The 15264-nt window shown below is 43.0% G+C and overlaps 1 protein-coding gene across 2 annotated transcripts in view; it reads right to left on the reverse strand.

Annotated features, from left to right (window-relative positions):
- Positions 1-15264, reverse strand: part of CSDE1 (cold shock domain containing E1) — a 49284-nt gene that overhangs the window by 5117 nt on the left and 28903 nt on the right. For both annotated transcript variants that reach the window (XM_045013852.1, XM_045013851.1), the window contains 3 exons: positions 15084-15262; positions 10871-11034; positions 8427-8559 (listed from right to left, as the gene is read on the reverse strand). In XM_045013852.1, coding sequence (XP_044869787.1) covers positions 8427-8559; positions 10871-11034; positions 15084-15262 — 476 coding nt within the window. The remainder of the gene's footprint in view (positions 1-8426; positions 8560-10870; positions 11035-15083; positions 15263-15264) is intronic.

Genomic DNA, 15264 nt, shown 5'->3' on the forward strand with positions numbered 1-15264 from the left:
TCAGGTGGCAGCTCCCAGGGGGGTGTCTGTGATCCAACCCCACACAGTGACAAAACACATTCTAATAATCAAGATACTGTGCTCACCAGGGGAGAGACAGAGCTGCGTGGGGAGAGAGAGGAGTCTCATCTCCCCCCACCCCGGCACACCCCAAGCTACCATCACTACCCCGCATCTCAGCCCACTGCTCCCATCCACGCTCACCTGTGGCCTCCTGTGTGGCCGTGCAGGCACACACCTTAGAGGGAACACAGGTGAGGCATGAGCTTGCTGGGCTCCTCCAGATTCCTCCATGCTAACGAAAGTTCCTATGAAATTCAGTGAGCTGAGGCTCCAGCTCTTTCCCCTAGGTGGATTATTTCTGCACAAAGGAGAACAGGCTCTTTCATTAGGAAGCTGTTTCTCTAGAGAAGTTTTAAATGGGTTGTTGCAGAAGAGTACATTTTTCCTTCTAGCAATCAATTTGTCATCCTTAAAGACAGTTAGGATCATCTGCCAGCTCTGAAATTTGGATTACACCCAGCTCTGAAATTTGGATTAATCATGTTACTGCAAGGTGGGCATGCATTACAGTTCTTTCCGGGATAAGCAGCTTGAGTGGCAAACACAGCAAGACAGGAAGCCTTGATTTTTGACTTTTACATTTAAATGGATTAAACAAATTAAGAACAGATTTAGCTTTAATCAGCATTTAGCATTACACAGGTTACGAAAAGAACGGTTACTTACCTTATAGTAATGTGGTTCTTCGTGATGTATTGTCCACACCCATTCTACTCTTGGTGCATATGTGGCCGATATAAACAGGATCAGATTATTTTAGCCAGTAGTGTCCACTGAGGCTACCGGTGCACCCTAATGTTCTTGCATCCCCATGCCAGATAAAGAGCAGAGCAGGCCCAATCATCTCTACTTCCTTCGCTAATACAGAATCCCAGAGGAATAGGAATCCACAGTAGTGGAGAAGGAGGGTGTATTATGGAACCCATGTGGACAACACAAGAGCCAGTTACAGTATGGTAAGTAACCCTTTTCAGAGATTGTCCACATGGATGCACTTCTGGTGACTCAAACCAAAAGTTACGCGTTTCCTTGGCAGGGTGGGTAATAGGACTCGTACTTAGATAATGACTGTAAGACAACCCTATCAAAGCAGGCATCCAATCTGGAAGCCTCTACCAAGGAACAGTATATTGTAAGTGTGGGGACTGAGCTCCAAGTAGCTGCCCTAAAGATTTTAGAAATAGGGACAGTCTTCAAACACGGAAAAAAACGAGGGGGGAAAAACACAAGTTTAAAAAAAATCTAGGCTTTGAAGGGTGGCAAAGTACAGTATGGCCCTGAATAGGAGTAGGATGTACAGATGGACCCTTGGAAATAGTCCGCACTGTTTCAGGGCTAGTCAGCAGTCCACTAGTGCTGAAATGAGCAGTCAAGGGCAATAGCTGGGGCTGAGATGCCCCGATGTAAAACTAAGTGGAAGAAGTAGTTTTCCAAGTCAGTCTAGTTAAGGCTTTCCTGCTCTGGAGCAGAATGTTCTGAACTTCAGCTGAACAGCTTCTTTCAGTGGACGTCATCCCATCAAATATCCAGGCTGTCAGATACAAGAAAGCAGGGTCCAGGTGCATGATCTGACCATTGTTCTGCAAGACTGTTGGGTAAGGCCAGTAAGGTGAAGGTAAAAGGTGAATAAGGTCCTAATACCACAACTGCCTATAGCTTAGGCTATCAAGATCAGTCATGCATCTTGCCTCATTTCCCTCAGTATCAGTGGAGATTACCTACTCCTTCCCATCATCATAATGCATAGCTGTGGCGCTGTCTGTCAGCACCTGGACCATGGATCCCTGGAGTAAAGGCAGAAATGCTTTGTATGGCAGGCAGATGGCTCTGGGCTGTAGATGAACTTCTGAGGGGACCACAGACCTTGTGTTTGAAAGTGATCTAGATAAGCTCCCTCCACCCCAAAGAAGGATTTGCCACCAGAGTCTTGGTAGGCATAGGTGAAGAGAAGGGTATTCTGTTACACACCTGAAGAGGGTCTATCAAATTTAACAGGGAGAGGACTAATCTTCATGTCTATGCAGTGTCTGCTGGGTAGACAGATTTCAACCCTCCTCCCGGGCATGTACTGTAGGTGTCTGGCAAACAGCATCACATAGGTGTCGTAGATTTTAGTAAACCATTTGACAGTTCCACATGATATTCACGTAAGCAAATTAGGGCAATATGATCCAGATGAAATTACTATAAGGTGGGTGCACAACTGGTTGAAAGACGACACTCAAGAGTAGTTATCAATGATTTGCTGTTACTGGGAAGGCATATCTAAACTGGGTCCCACAGGGGTTAATCCTTGGTAGGCTCTTATTCAATATTTTCATTAATGACTTGGAGACTGGAGTGGACAGTATGTTTATAAAATTCGCAAATGACACCAAGCTAGGAGGGGTTGCAAGGACTTTGAAAGGTAGGATTAGGAATCAGAAGTGTGACAAATTGGAGAACTGTTCTGAATTCAAAGAGATGAAATTCAATAGAAGTGCAAAGTACTTCACATAGGAAGGAAGGAAAAAACCCAAATACAAATTCAAAGTAACTGACTAGGCAGTAGCACTGCTGAAAAGGATCCAGGGATTACTGTTGACTCATTCAATTTGCGAGCCAAGATATAATACAGTTGTGAAAAAAGCTATTACCCCATGGTATATTAACATGAGTGTTGTACGCAAGACACTGGAGGTAACTATCTCTCTACTTAGCACTGATGAGGCCTCAAATGGAGTACTGTTTCCAATCCTGGGCTCCTCAGTTTAGGAAAGAAGTGGACAAATTGGAGAGAGTACAGAGGAAAGCAACAAAAATGATGAGGCAAGCCTGCCTTTGTAATAGATGGTCCCTTACATTTTTTGGGGGGGGGGGAGGAGGAAAGAGAGGGAAGGGGAAGAAGAGGAAGAAAGGAAATCACAATATTCAGGTTACTCCTAGTCCCAAAGGAGCTGTCAGTCACTTACCACAGGTCAATTGTACCTTACAGTTTCTCAAAAAGACAATACTTGTAGCTAATCCTGAAATCTAACTAAATTGTTAGCTAGGAAAAAGAAGTGAGCTACTTACAAGGTTAAGGCAGGTAAACATCACACACAGAAGAATTATAGTCTTAGGTTTCAAAAAGTTATAGAAGTTGCTGTAAAGTGCAAGCTCTGTGTCCTTGAGGGCTACCCCAAGTGAAGCAGTGTGGGGATCTCTTGCTTATACTTAGAAATATTGCCCTCTCCAAATTTTAAGCAGCACAGTGATATGGTACCTTCTGGTCATGGACTTATTCCCATAACAGTCTGAACTCTGGTGGAAGGTACAAAGGTTTGTACACATCCCCTCTTCACAGGTGTAGGAGGAGCAAATCAAGGTCTTTTGTCCACTGATGTTCTACAAATGGTTCATCTGGTTTCTATAGATCTCTATTAATGGGCAGAACATGACTTGTACTAGTTTACTACAAGTTCACACTTGGTAATGCTTCTCTCCTGATTGTGGGGATTTCCAGTCTCATAGTAAACACTTTTATAGTTACAAAGCAAACACTTAAGTGTTACCCTATAACATGGGATGCAGATATGAGATTAAACACATTCAGCAACCCAAAAGCATTTCAGAAGAAGTCAAAACACTAAACACATTCTTAAAAACTTAAGATCTATTTTAACAATTCTAACATAGGTGAACTAGACTGGTTTCCAGGTATCCATTTGTCAGTGTTCGGTGAGGCCTGGGCATGAGTTGGCACCTGGTCTGCTAGCATCAGTGATCCTAGGATGCGTTAAAGGGAATCTCGAACAGGAGTAGAGAGGTTATTTCCCCCCTTTGTTAGCTATGGTGCAACCCCATTGGAATACTATGTCCAGTTCTGGCGGTCACAATTAAAGAAAGTTGGTAAACTGGAGAGGGTTCAGAAAAGAGCCATGAGAATGATTAAAGGATGAGAAAACATGCCTCAGTGATGACTCAAAGAGCTCAACCTATTTAGCTTTACAAAGAAGGTGGGGTGTCTTGATTAGAGTGTAACTACATGGGAAACATTTAATAATGGGGTCTTCAATCTAACAGAAAAGTTTTAAATGATCCAATCGCTGTAAGTTGAAACTAGACAGATTCAGGCTGGAAAGAACATAATTAACAATTGGAACAATTTACCATGGGTCATGGTGGACTTCTAGAAAAGCAACCAAATCTTGATTTTAAGATCTTGGCTCTAGGAATTATTCTGGGGGAAGTTCTATTGCCTGTGTTATACCTGAGGTCGGACTAGATGATCATAATCACCTCTTCTGCCCTTGTAATCTATGAATAGGTTAAGGGCTGTTACAAAGAGGAAAGTGATCAATTGTTCTCCACTGAAGGTAGGACAAGAAGTAATGGGGCTTAATCTGCAGCAAAGGAGATTTAAGTTAGATATTAGGAAAAACTTTATTAAAAGGGCAGAAAAGTTCTGGAACAGGCTACCAAGGGAGGCTGGGGAATACCCACCCCTGGAGGGTTTTTAAGAACAGGTTGGACATTAACTGGTCTGGAATCTAACATGGCTACTATGAGTGCTAAGTTTTGAGTCTATATGGATTTCTCTTGGACTTTGAGGCCCAAAATGGTAAATAATTTAAGGTTATTTGGATTGAGTTGGTCACATGTTGGAGGTGGGGGAGATCTTCCTTGAATCAGTCCGGATCCCTTGTCTCCTTAGATGAGCTACCATCAAGCGTTTGGCAGATGTGAACATCCTCAGTGCCAAAAGGATGGAAGACCAAAGGGCAGGATCCCACACTGGTAATGAGGTTTTTCTAACAGCAATCTAATTCATCTCACCCACAGGAAATAACCTTACTGTAAAAATAGAGGAGTTCTGCAGGTCGAGAGCTCTGAACCTTGTGGAGGGAATTATGGAGGCTAGAGTCACCATCCTGAAATTGAAATAGCAGATGAAGATGTTGAAACAAAGGTCCAGAATGGGAGGCCAATCCCCTTTTCTGGGATAAGTAATGGGAATAAAGACCCTTGCCCCTGACTACCAAGATCACCTCTTCCACTGCTTAGTTGTAGGAGTCCACTGTTTTAACAGTATCTTAGGAGAAGGATCCATGAAAAGGGATGAGAAACGGGGATAAGAAGTAGGAAGGGATTGGAATTGGCTTGGTTACAATTCTTTGGACCCACAGGTCTGGGATGACTGAATCCAGATTTCTCAAAAATAAGAGGTGGTTGCTAAAGGGGGCAGAAGCGACTAGATCCTCTGGAGGTTCTGCTAGGCTCATGACAACTGCATCAAACTGAATGCCAGGGGAAAGACATTGTGAAGCACTAGAGAAAGAGTCAGAGTCACTGTTGCTGGAACCTCTACTACTTTCTCAGCAACTCTGAGGTCTCTTGAGGCTGGTAATAGTAATCAGCAGAGAAATGGTGCCTGAAAGTCTGGTCTTGCTTGCTTCTTTCTTGGGGCTGAAACAGCGGCCCAGGGAGCACAGAATGGCCCTAAAGTCCTTCAAGAAATGTATGGCCTCATCCCCCTTTGGATTAAAGGAATTTGTTGCCATCAAAGAGAAGACTGTCAGTTGTTTGAACCTCCTTGGGAATCCCTGATGATCAGAGCCAGGGAGTTCTCATGGCCACCAACATAACCATAGTATGTGCTGCTGTGTCAGCCACATCTAGCATAGCATGTAAAGACATGTGGGCTATCAACTGTCCTTCAGACAGACAAATAGTCTTTAGTTACTCTTGGTGTTGAGGTAGCCTGTTCACATATGGAGACAGCTGGACAGGAGAGCTTAGTAATCAGTGACATCTGGAGGCTAGTACATGAAGAGGTTGCATGTCCAACAGGTCCAGTCTCTGGGTCTCACCCCCTAGGTGTAGGGTTGGAAAGCCACTCCTGCTATGACTTTTCTTAGACCACAGCTATTACAAGCAACCCTGATAAGAGGTGACAAGTACTCAAATCCCCTTGTAGGGACTTGACGCCTCCCGTCAGCTCACTTTGATATAGCCAGAATGGGCACTGGTTTGTGCCACGTTTTCTGAAGCCTCTAACAGTCATTTATAGGCATGGCAGGGTGAGAGATGTCCTTGAATCTGAGGTTTCTTCTGCACCACTTCCAGAAACATATCTAGAGTGTCTGCCATGTGCTTGATGGTGAGGTACTGAAACACCTTGAAACCATTCAAAGGAAAGGAGCTGAGGGATATTTACTGCCCAGATGGAACAGGATGAGGAAGTGGCAGCAGGGACAAGTTCTTCCCCTTCTAGATGTCGTTCCTCTTCACTCTCCTCCTTCTGCAGTCTCAGATCCTGGAAAGGCACTAGCTGACCTGGTTGTGATGGTTTATATTGCCTCTTTGGGGACAGTGAGCCTAACCCTAGAAGGGGCTGATGATGCAGGCTTATGTGAATCTGGCTGCATTCCACCCGCCCACAGCATCCAGTACAGCCCAGGGAAGTACCAGATGTTCACCTTGAGAGTCCTAGGATAGCAGGAAACTTGGAGACTCCAGTACCAGGCCCAGTAAAAAGTCACTTAGTGTGTTGGGTACCAAAGGCTCAATATCAAGAGACATGGTTTGCAGGTCCACTGGATGCCATTGGTGCTCTTAACAGCTGGCATTAGGATGCCAGAGGGACCCTTCTTTAGCCTTTGGGTGCCCCTTCACTGTTGAGAGCCCTAGAAGAATCTTGTGCCTTAACTCTGATTATGGCAAAATCCTTTTCTCTGGCCTTGACAAATGGAATCTTGCCCTATTCATATCCATTCAGAATGCTGTTGCAAAGATCATTTTCCTAGCCTGACACTTTGCCAATATCACTTCTCTTTGCATCACTTTACTGGCTCCCCTTCTCTATGGAGCCAATGTAACCTGCCTGTTGTCATCTTAAAGACTCTTCACAGCCTATCCCCACCTTAACTCTGTCTTATTCATCTAGATCTCAACTCTGATTGGCCTATAGTACCAGTCTCTCCCCACCTATTTGTAAAGTTTTCAAAACAAGGAAGCAATTTCATCCTCTCTCCCATGCTGTCCCTTGTGCTTAGGAGAAGTGCCCCATAAGCATCCACAAAGCTACCTTATTATCCTCCACCTTAATTATCTGCCGTGATGCCTCAGAAAAACTTGACAGTGGTTAGGCCCCTGACATACAACTGCCTATCATGCTTACCAACATTGTCCTGTTTTCTTGTACTCTTCCCCAGGCCCTGTCTATATCCATCTGCTGCCTATTGTCCTATACATTGATTGTGAATCTTTGTGGCACGGATTGTCTTTGTACAGCACCTAGCACCATACTGTCCTGGTCTAAGACTAAGGCTTGTAAACACCACAGTGACATAAGTAACTTACTCAGTATGGACAGGTGACCTACACTTCAGCTCAACTCTGGCGTGGTGCTCCTTCCTACCTCAGAGGTTGAAGCTGGAATGGCTGCAGATGCTGGGGTCTCTTGGTTGACAGCTCAGGAGCTTGGGGTGGAATCGCTCTTCACCAAGGTGTTCATGGAAGACTGAGGTCTAGCTGCATCCTTCCTTTCACTGTCCAGCAAGGCTTCCACAGAAACTCCAGGGGGAACAATTTTCAGTGGGCTTTTTTCCAGTTCTTTGAGTCACTCAGATCTACATACATATGACATATTGCCCGCAGTAGAATGCTCTCCCAAACACAATAGGCACCAGGTGCCCATTAAGTGGCACTGAGGTTTTGCACAGAGATCATTCATTCATTCATGTCCTTCACCCCAACCGGGGTATGGGCCGCCAACCATAGATCTCCAGAGTCTTCTATCCTGGGCCATTCGCTCTAGCTGGTTCCAGGTATAGCCCATTTTTTTGCTATCAACCTGAAGGTCGCGTCGCCAGGTATTTCTTGGGCGGCCTCTTTTCCGCTTGCCTTGGGGGTTCCACCGCAGTGCCTGGGCAGATTTTAAATCCTGGAGATTTCACTTTGGCTATTTTGCTAGAGCCCTTGTACAGAGGGGAAGGTTTCTGTCCTTAAAAACAGAAGCTGATTAAAATAAGGATTTTTTGTGTACTGCCAAGTGTCAACAAGCCTAACACACAACTACATACACACAGAAGCAAGTGGATACTAAAGAAGTCTCATCTCATTGCTATCAGCAATAAAAAGGAATTAAGATACCTGGGCCTACGCCCCCACTTTACATCCTTCGATGGAAATGTGTATGTTCAAGGACATTAGAGCACTGGCCCTGCCCCCAATGGATACTGCTGGCAAAAAAGAATCTGATCTCATGTATTTGGGGTACATGTGCACCAAGAGCGCAAATCCTATGGACAATACATCTTGAAGAATCAAGATTTTATTACCATTTCTAGATTCTTATATAGAATAATTTTGCACACTAGGCTATTATCGTAAGAGTATACCTTTGAGTTATCCGGTCCCCTTGGTTGACGAAGAACTGTTAGGCGAGGAGCACTGGCATCATCTAAAGTAATGCTCTTTAAACGATTAACAAGTCTATCAGGACGCGGAGCAGCAACAGCCTTTGCGCCTTCACTGTAACAGAAATGGAGCTAGTTATTTGGAGCACCAGCCAGTCCCTGGACAATGTACTAACATTTGGGAAGAAGGCACATGACGCAACAGGGAACTGGATAATTTGTACCAAGACAAAAAGGAAATTGAGACTAAAGAAGTCATCTCATTTTGAGATGGGGTTTCTGGAAAGTACATTATACCAGCCTCAAGGTCCTATGATATCTACTGCAGCCTCTGGATTCTCAGATGGCAGCAGGGGGCCACAGAGCTTTAGCCTCTACAGCTAGCCAGGAAGCTACAATCTTTCCTCTCAATGCAAACCAACAGTCAGTCCATGTGTTTGTCACATCCCAATTAAGCTTAATGCCAGTGCTCAGGAACCATATGCTGTGGTACAACATGCCAACAACTCTCCAGAATCTCTGGAAAACCAACTGGTTATTACAGTTGCAGAGATGACCTCAAAAACTTAAACTAAGTGTAAACTGCATGAGTCTGCAGAGCTTGGAACAATAGCTCTGACTAGCATGAGCTACCTATTCATCTCAGAAGGGGTTAGTGCAGATGCCCAGTGATCTTGATATTTAAAGTAATTCCTCACATAAGAATTAAGGGGGCATGTAAATTTTGCACACAGTCAAAGTCATAGGTCCCATGAGCCAATGGCTCCTCAGGCTGATGCAGTTAAGGCACATCAATTTCACAGCCAATGGTACAGGAATCACATCCAACCACCTCTGACTGCTCACAATGGATCAGATAGCCATACTGAAGCCAGGTGAACTGGAGGCAGACTTTCACAGTATGAGGTTAAGTGAGACAAACCCATGACTTTCAGGACTACCAGGATTGTAGTCAAGCACCATAACCACTCAGCCACTCTGTATGCAGAGCTTGGAGAAAGCACCACTCCCCCTAATCTGGCTGCTGCTTAATGCCCTCTCTTTAGGAATATGCTTGAAATACATCTGGAAGATCCAGCAGAAAGCCTGAATTGCCTGCTTCCTGAGTGAGGGCAAGCCACTGTGACTGCATAACTCCTACATTCAAGTCATTACATTGGACACGCAATACTTGAAGTTAATTGAAAAACAAAGATCCTGTTGTCTGGGACCTGGTTATCTAAGACTGACTGGCCCATGCCTCTCACAGCATTTAAGAATAGCTGGGAGGCTCTTGCAGTCAGCTTCTTTGTTAAACATTTTGCAAATGGTGGCAGTGTTCTCCCTGGTGGGGCTCTCACTTCAGTGTGACAGAAACAAAGGCTGATTAGCTCTAACTCAAATGCAAGAAGCTTTTTGATTTAGCCTTTGCCCATTTTTGAGAGTGACCACGTGGCTTTAAAGTTTGTGTGTGCCTAGCTGCTACTGCAAAAGGCTTTTTAAAGTAAAAACTGGTGTATTAATGGTCAGCCATTCAAAAAAAAAAATCAAAGCAATTTATTCAAACGTCTACAAATCTCTACCTTGATTTGTGCACTCTTAGCCAGCAGGAAAGTATTTCTTCTCTCCGTGTTCTACACTTGCTTCAGGGTGATTTCTCCCCCAATTTGGCATAGTTTTCAAAAGCTCCCTCAGTGCATAACACTCAGTTTTCCAAAGCACTCAAAATAAAAGTTGGCTGCCTGCCACATTTTCTTGCAGTTAAATGTCTACCAGTAAGGGATTCATGGAAAGGGGTTTATAATGCAAGTGTGCAGCTTCTAAATACAGCAGAGCTACAATGAAGTTTTTTGAATATCAGTAAAATGCTAGTCATAAGCTTTAACTCCAACCCTTGTCGAACTGCCACACATTTGGCATATGTTGTATGCAATGCTGTTGTAGCTATGGTGGTCTCAGAGGATTAGAGACAAGGTGGTTTACCTGGACCAACTTCTGTTGATAAGAGAAGCTCCATAAGGTTGAAGAGCTTTCAAATTTATGCAGCTTGTCTCTTACCAACAGAAGTTGGTCCAATAAAAGATATTACCTCACCCACCTTGCCTCATACTTCACTGAGCCCTGTGGCCCATTCTATTAAATCTTGACTTCTAATTTCATTATTTTACTTGGTTTACCTGTGCTTCCCATTGTAAATTACAATACTAATCCTTTCAATAGGCAGGAATGCTGCTGTCCATCAAGTGGCTATTAAGAACAGGATTTATACAATGTTTGATAATACAGGAGGCAGTCATATACCAAATATGCCAATTAACACAAAGCACATTAAGGTCTGTCATATAAAACAAGCATCACTTTCCCACACAGGAAACACTGTGTTCCCCCCCAAATGCAGAGATTTGATTATATGTTCCTGATTAAACCAGATAATCCCAATTCCTCACCAGACACGCCATACATTACAGGCACTGCATTTCCCTGTGCGCTGATTCAGGATCACTGAGAACTCTACTTCATCTCCAGCCTGCAGTTCTACACCATCCTGAACTTCTTTCACATGAAAAAAGAGCTTTTTGCTGTCACCCACTTCATAGTTAATGAATCCAAACTGAAAAACAGCAGTGCAATTTAATTCATTTATGTCATTTCAAATGGACACACTATTGCATTTCAACTCCACTTTGTTTATATGTTGTATTAAAAAGGGACAATATAGGCAAGGTTTTCAAAAATGGATGCCTAACATCAGGCTTCTAAATCCATATTTAGATACCTATTAAGCCAAAGGGCACGGTTAGTGTTGCAGCATTATTGGAAGTCAGGCCTCTTATGGTCCTAAATATGGCCTTAGAAGCCTAACTTTTACATGTCCGTTTTTAAAATCGGGGCCTAATACTGATACTGTCATCTTTCTTTGTGGGAACACTTATGTGGAATACTGAGTTAAACTGCAGACACTCCATCTTAGATGTCTGATAGCAGAAAGGGTCCAGAGAAAGCAAATGAAAGGAGGCAGGAGGTAAGATATTCAACTCTTTTGAGAGTAAGTATACACAATAAGTGGCTGAAAACCTCTATCAGGTGCTCCTATCTACTCTTAATACAAGAAGTGAATGCCCCTTGAAATTAAGATGGCAACATATTCCATCATTCCACCTCCTGCACTCATCTCTTCCCAAGCAGATCGTGGATTTTACTGCCACAAGATACTTGCATACAGAAAGTTTAGTAGAAAAATAAAAAAGGATTAGACATTTATACGAATAATCTATTGGCAGTGACATTACCTATGATAGAAACTGAAGGGATATTAGCCCTCATAGTGGTAACTGTGTCCTGAAATAACTACTTCAAGTTGGAACAGACTTCTCCCATAAGAAAACCATGTATATCAAATTATTTGAAAGCTTATTTCCAAGATGAGGTAGGATACGGGACTGTCAAGTGGTGCTGTTACCATGGATATGGGTATGAACAATGACACCATCAACATGTTAAAAAGACCACTTCAAATTGTTTGCATTAATGTGTGTTAAATTAACATGTATTATTTCAAGACAATGGATTTCTTTGGGACTTGAAAGCAACAATCTAAAAGCTAAAAATAGCCAAAAGTTTGTACAGGAATCACTGAAATATAATAGTGCTGGTGACATTTCTAGTTATCCCATGTGCACATGACTGATACCAGGGTCTTCACTGTCTTGGAATGTACACAGTTCTGTGCAGAGAAGACTTAACTACAGATAATTAGTTGATTGTGCCTAAACAGTAGCATCACCGCAAAAATAAAGTCCTGCAGAAGCTCAAATGCTATTGGGCCCTTGAAGAACATAGAAAGTAGTTCATCATCCATATTTTTTCACCCATGTTGCAATGGTGATCCAATATCTGGTTTACCTATGTGTGAAGGCATCCAAATCTTTGTTTGCCAAGATGCTCTTCTGACATGCTCTCAGAACGGTCCTCACATGGGGAGAGTTTGGCCAGTGATTTGTCCTCTTTGATGGACAGACTGAGGTGCAAGCAATTCAGATCTATGTGGAGCTCTCTTCTCTCTCACTCTGGTCATGCAGCACTGCTACTAACATCCTTGCTGCAGAAACTGTGCCTGAGTTGTGCTCTCCCCCAGTTTGGTAGATCTCTGAAGCAGTGAGCTCCATTTGTTTTGACAACATTAAAAAAGGTTCCCTCCCAACCCCCGCATATAGCAAACAGGGGTATCACAGTCGCACCCCCCGCCCAAAGATGTGGAGAAGATATGCTCCTACACTCAGGTGCAATAATCAGAAATTTTTTTACAAGTGACTGCTTGCTGGATGCCATTTTAGTTTAGAAACTTTCTATGGAGGCACAGGGCATCCACCAGTCAAGCTATTTGTTTCATCCAATCTTAGATCCTATCCAGTGCTGTCTTTCCAAAGTTTTCAGAGTTACTGTTGTCATATTTGTCAAAGATTTTGATTACAGAATTAGCTTTGTCAAATCCTGTTAGGACCTACCTCAAGTACTCAGCAGCCAATTCAGTGAAAGTGTGGAATGAGTCTCCAGCCTTTTGTATGACAGCCATGGGCATTTCTAATGTACACCGTGATTTCTTTGTTGCATGCTTTTAGCTCTTGGATTCTTTCAGCTTGAGCTTCCAGTGATGCCCTAATTCAGTTTAGTCTGACCTTTTAAGGGCTTGTCTACACTTTGAGCATTGCACCATGCTGCACCACACTGTAGCGCTTAGTGGAGACCCTACCAACAGAGAGATTCTCCCGTCAGCATACATATTCCACCTCCACAAGAGGTGATAGTTATGTCAATGGGAGAAGCCCTCCCATCAACACAGCACTGTCTACACCAGGGGTTAGAGGTCAGTATAACTACATTGCTCTGGAAAAGCTACCCCGCTCCCCGAACGACAGTTATACCAATGTAAGTTGGTAATGTGGACCATCACACTTAAGTGTTCCATCAGCATGGAAGAGGGGCAGGGGCACAGGTCAGTCTGTGACTAACAGTTGCCATTGAAACATTATCTTTCCATCCTGTGAAGAACAAGGCTCTGTGGAAAACAAATTTCTGGACTGAAAGCTGCTGCGATTAAGTCCTTCCCTTGCCAGACTTAAATTCAGTCATCTTGGCCATTCCAGCAAAGTGTTTTAATGACAGATTTATTGACTGGGCTGAAGAAGTGGTGTGTCCCATCAGAATCAAGTACACCTCTCACAAATCTCCATTTGTTCTTCAACATCTGGCATTTTCAGTAGAGACTGTTGTAAATCTGAGGTTACATGCAGTCCAGTACATAAGTTAATAAGCACCTCTGGATGTGATTCAGAGTCAAATGGGTGTGTCATATTGTTGGTGACATGGCTGGTCAAGAACTGTACCATGCTCTTCATCCCTCTTCAGTGCAAAGGTAAGGATTTGTTTGTGGACTGTCCTCACTACTTCTTGTTAGGCCACTTCTCTCTCACCTTTCGCACATTCATAATATGAAGTTGTGTACTGTCATTTCTAACACTAATGACTTGTGCATAAATGTCACAATTAAAAAGCTAGTTTCTAGAATATTTCAAAGACTAGTACTACATGCCTAGGCAAATTACAAATAAAAACCTACCAAGCAGGCTAGAAACTACATTGTATGTACAAAAGCTTACAAATGGAGAAAAATTACATTAGGAATTCTCACACATTTACATCTATTCATTATGCAGTACAAAACTATGGTGCACAATCTATAGCTACTGGTGCACAATCTTAATTGTGAGACTGATCTGCTCAGCATATGTCAATTGAAAATATAATCACTTGTCAGAATATTATACAACTAAGAACGTGATGAAAACAGTTCAGGTTATCAACATTTGCAGTATTCTATTTGCCATTTTTGCCACATGCTAAAGTTCCTTTCTGGAAAAAAAATACTTGCCCTTGCAAAACCAATACAAATCTTTCAATACACCATTGTTTGGTAACTTTGATCACCACACACATTAAAGTATTGAAATTAACAACAAACTGCAATCCATCATGTTGGAGGGTTTCTAGAACTGTGCACAAAGTCACTCATTTTGGGTACTGTTGTTTTATCTTCCCCAGAGGCTTATGGCACCACTTAACAGCTCTACACATTACCTCATCTAAACGTACCCAAAATAAGCTTTCAAATGATACGTGATATGGGTGTGTAGTGTGGGTACATTAAACTCCAAAAATACGGCCCTTTTTAGAGAATTGCTGCATGCGTACTGAGGCTGAATGATGCAAGCTCCCATGACTCCTTGGCACAGGGTGACCACATGGGTTAACAGAACAAATGTTTGTGTAATTTTGTTTTCCTTCAAATTCAAGTCCCAGTCTTTCAGATCTACACAAGTTAAAACCATTTGACGGTTACTCATATAGTAGTTAATTATAAGGGTAGTTAGGAAGTCTTTCCTAATACAAAAACTAAGTTCTGGAATTTGTTGACTGGGAGGCTTCGGAATCCCCATCATTGGGAATTTAAGAATAGATAGGACAAACATCTGTTGGGGATGGTCTAGGCTTACTTAGTCCTGCCTCAATGTGGGGGCTGGACTTAATGATCTCTCAAGGCCCTTTCCACCCCTGCATTTCTAGGATTATGTGAAAACTCGTCTCAAAGAAGAATCCACTAACCTGATCTTTCACACATTCCACAGTGGCTCTGCGGAAAGGTGTAATGTTACAAGCCATCGTCTGTTCATTCTGACCAAGGACACAGAGCTGGAACTTGACAGTCTCCCCCTTTTGCAGGCAATCACCCTTGTTTGCCATCCCCACAATTCCAAATGGATAGACCTCTCCTTTCATCTCCCCT

This window comes from Mauremys mutica, chromosome 4, assembly GCF_020497125.1.
Source record: "Mauremys mutica isolate MM-2020 ecotype Southern chromosome 4, ASM2049712v1, whole genome shotgun sequence".
Lineage (NCBI taxonomy): Eukaryota > Metazoa > Chordata > Testudines > Geoemydidae > Mauremys > Mauremys mutica.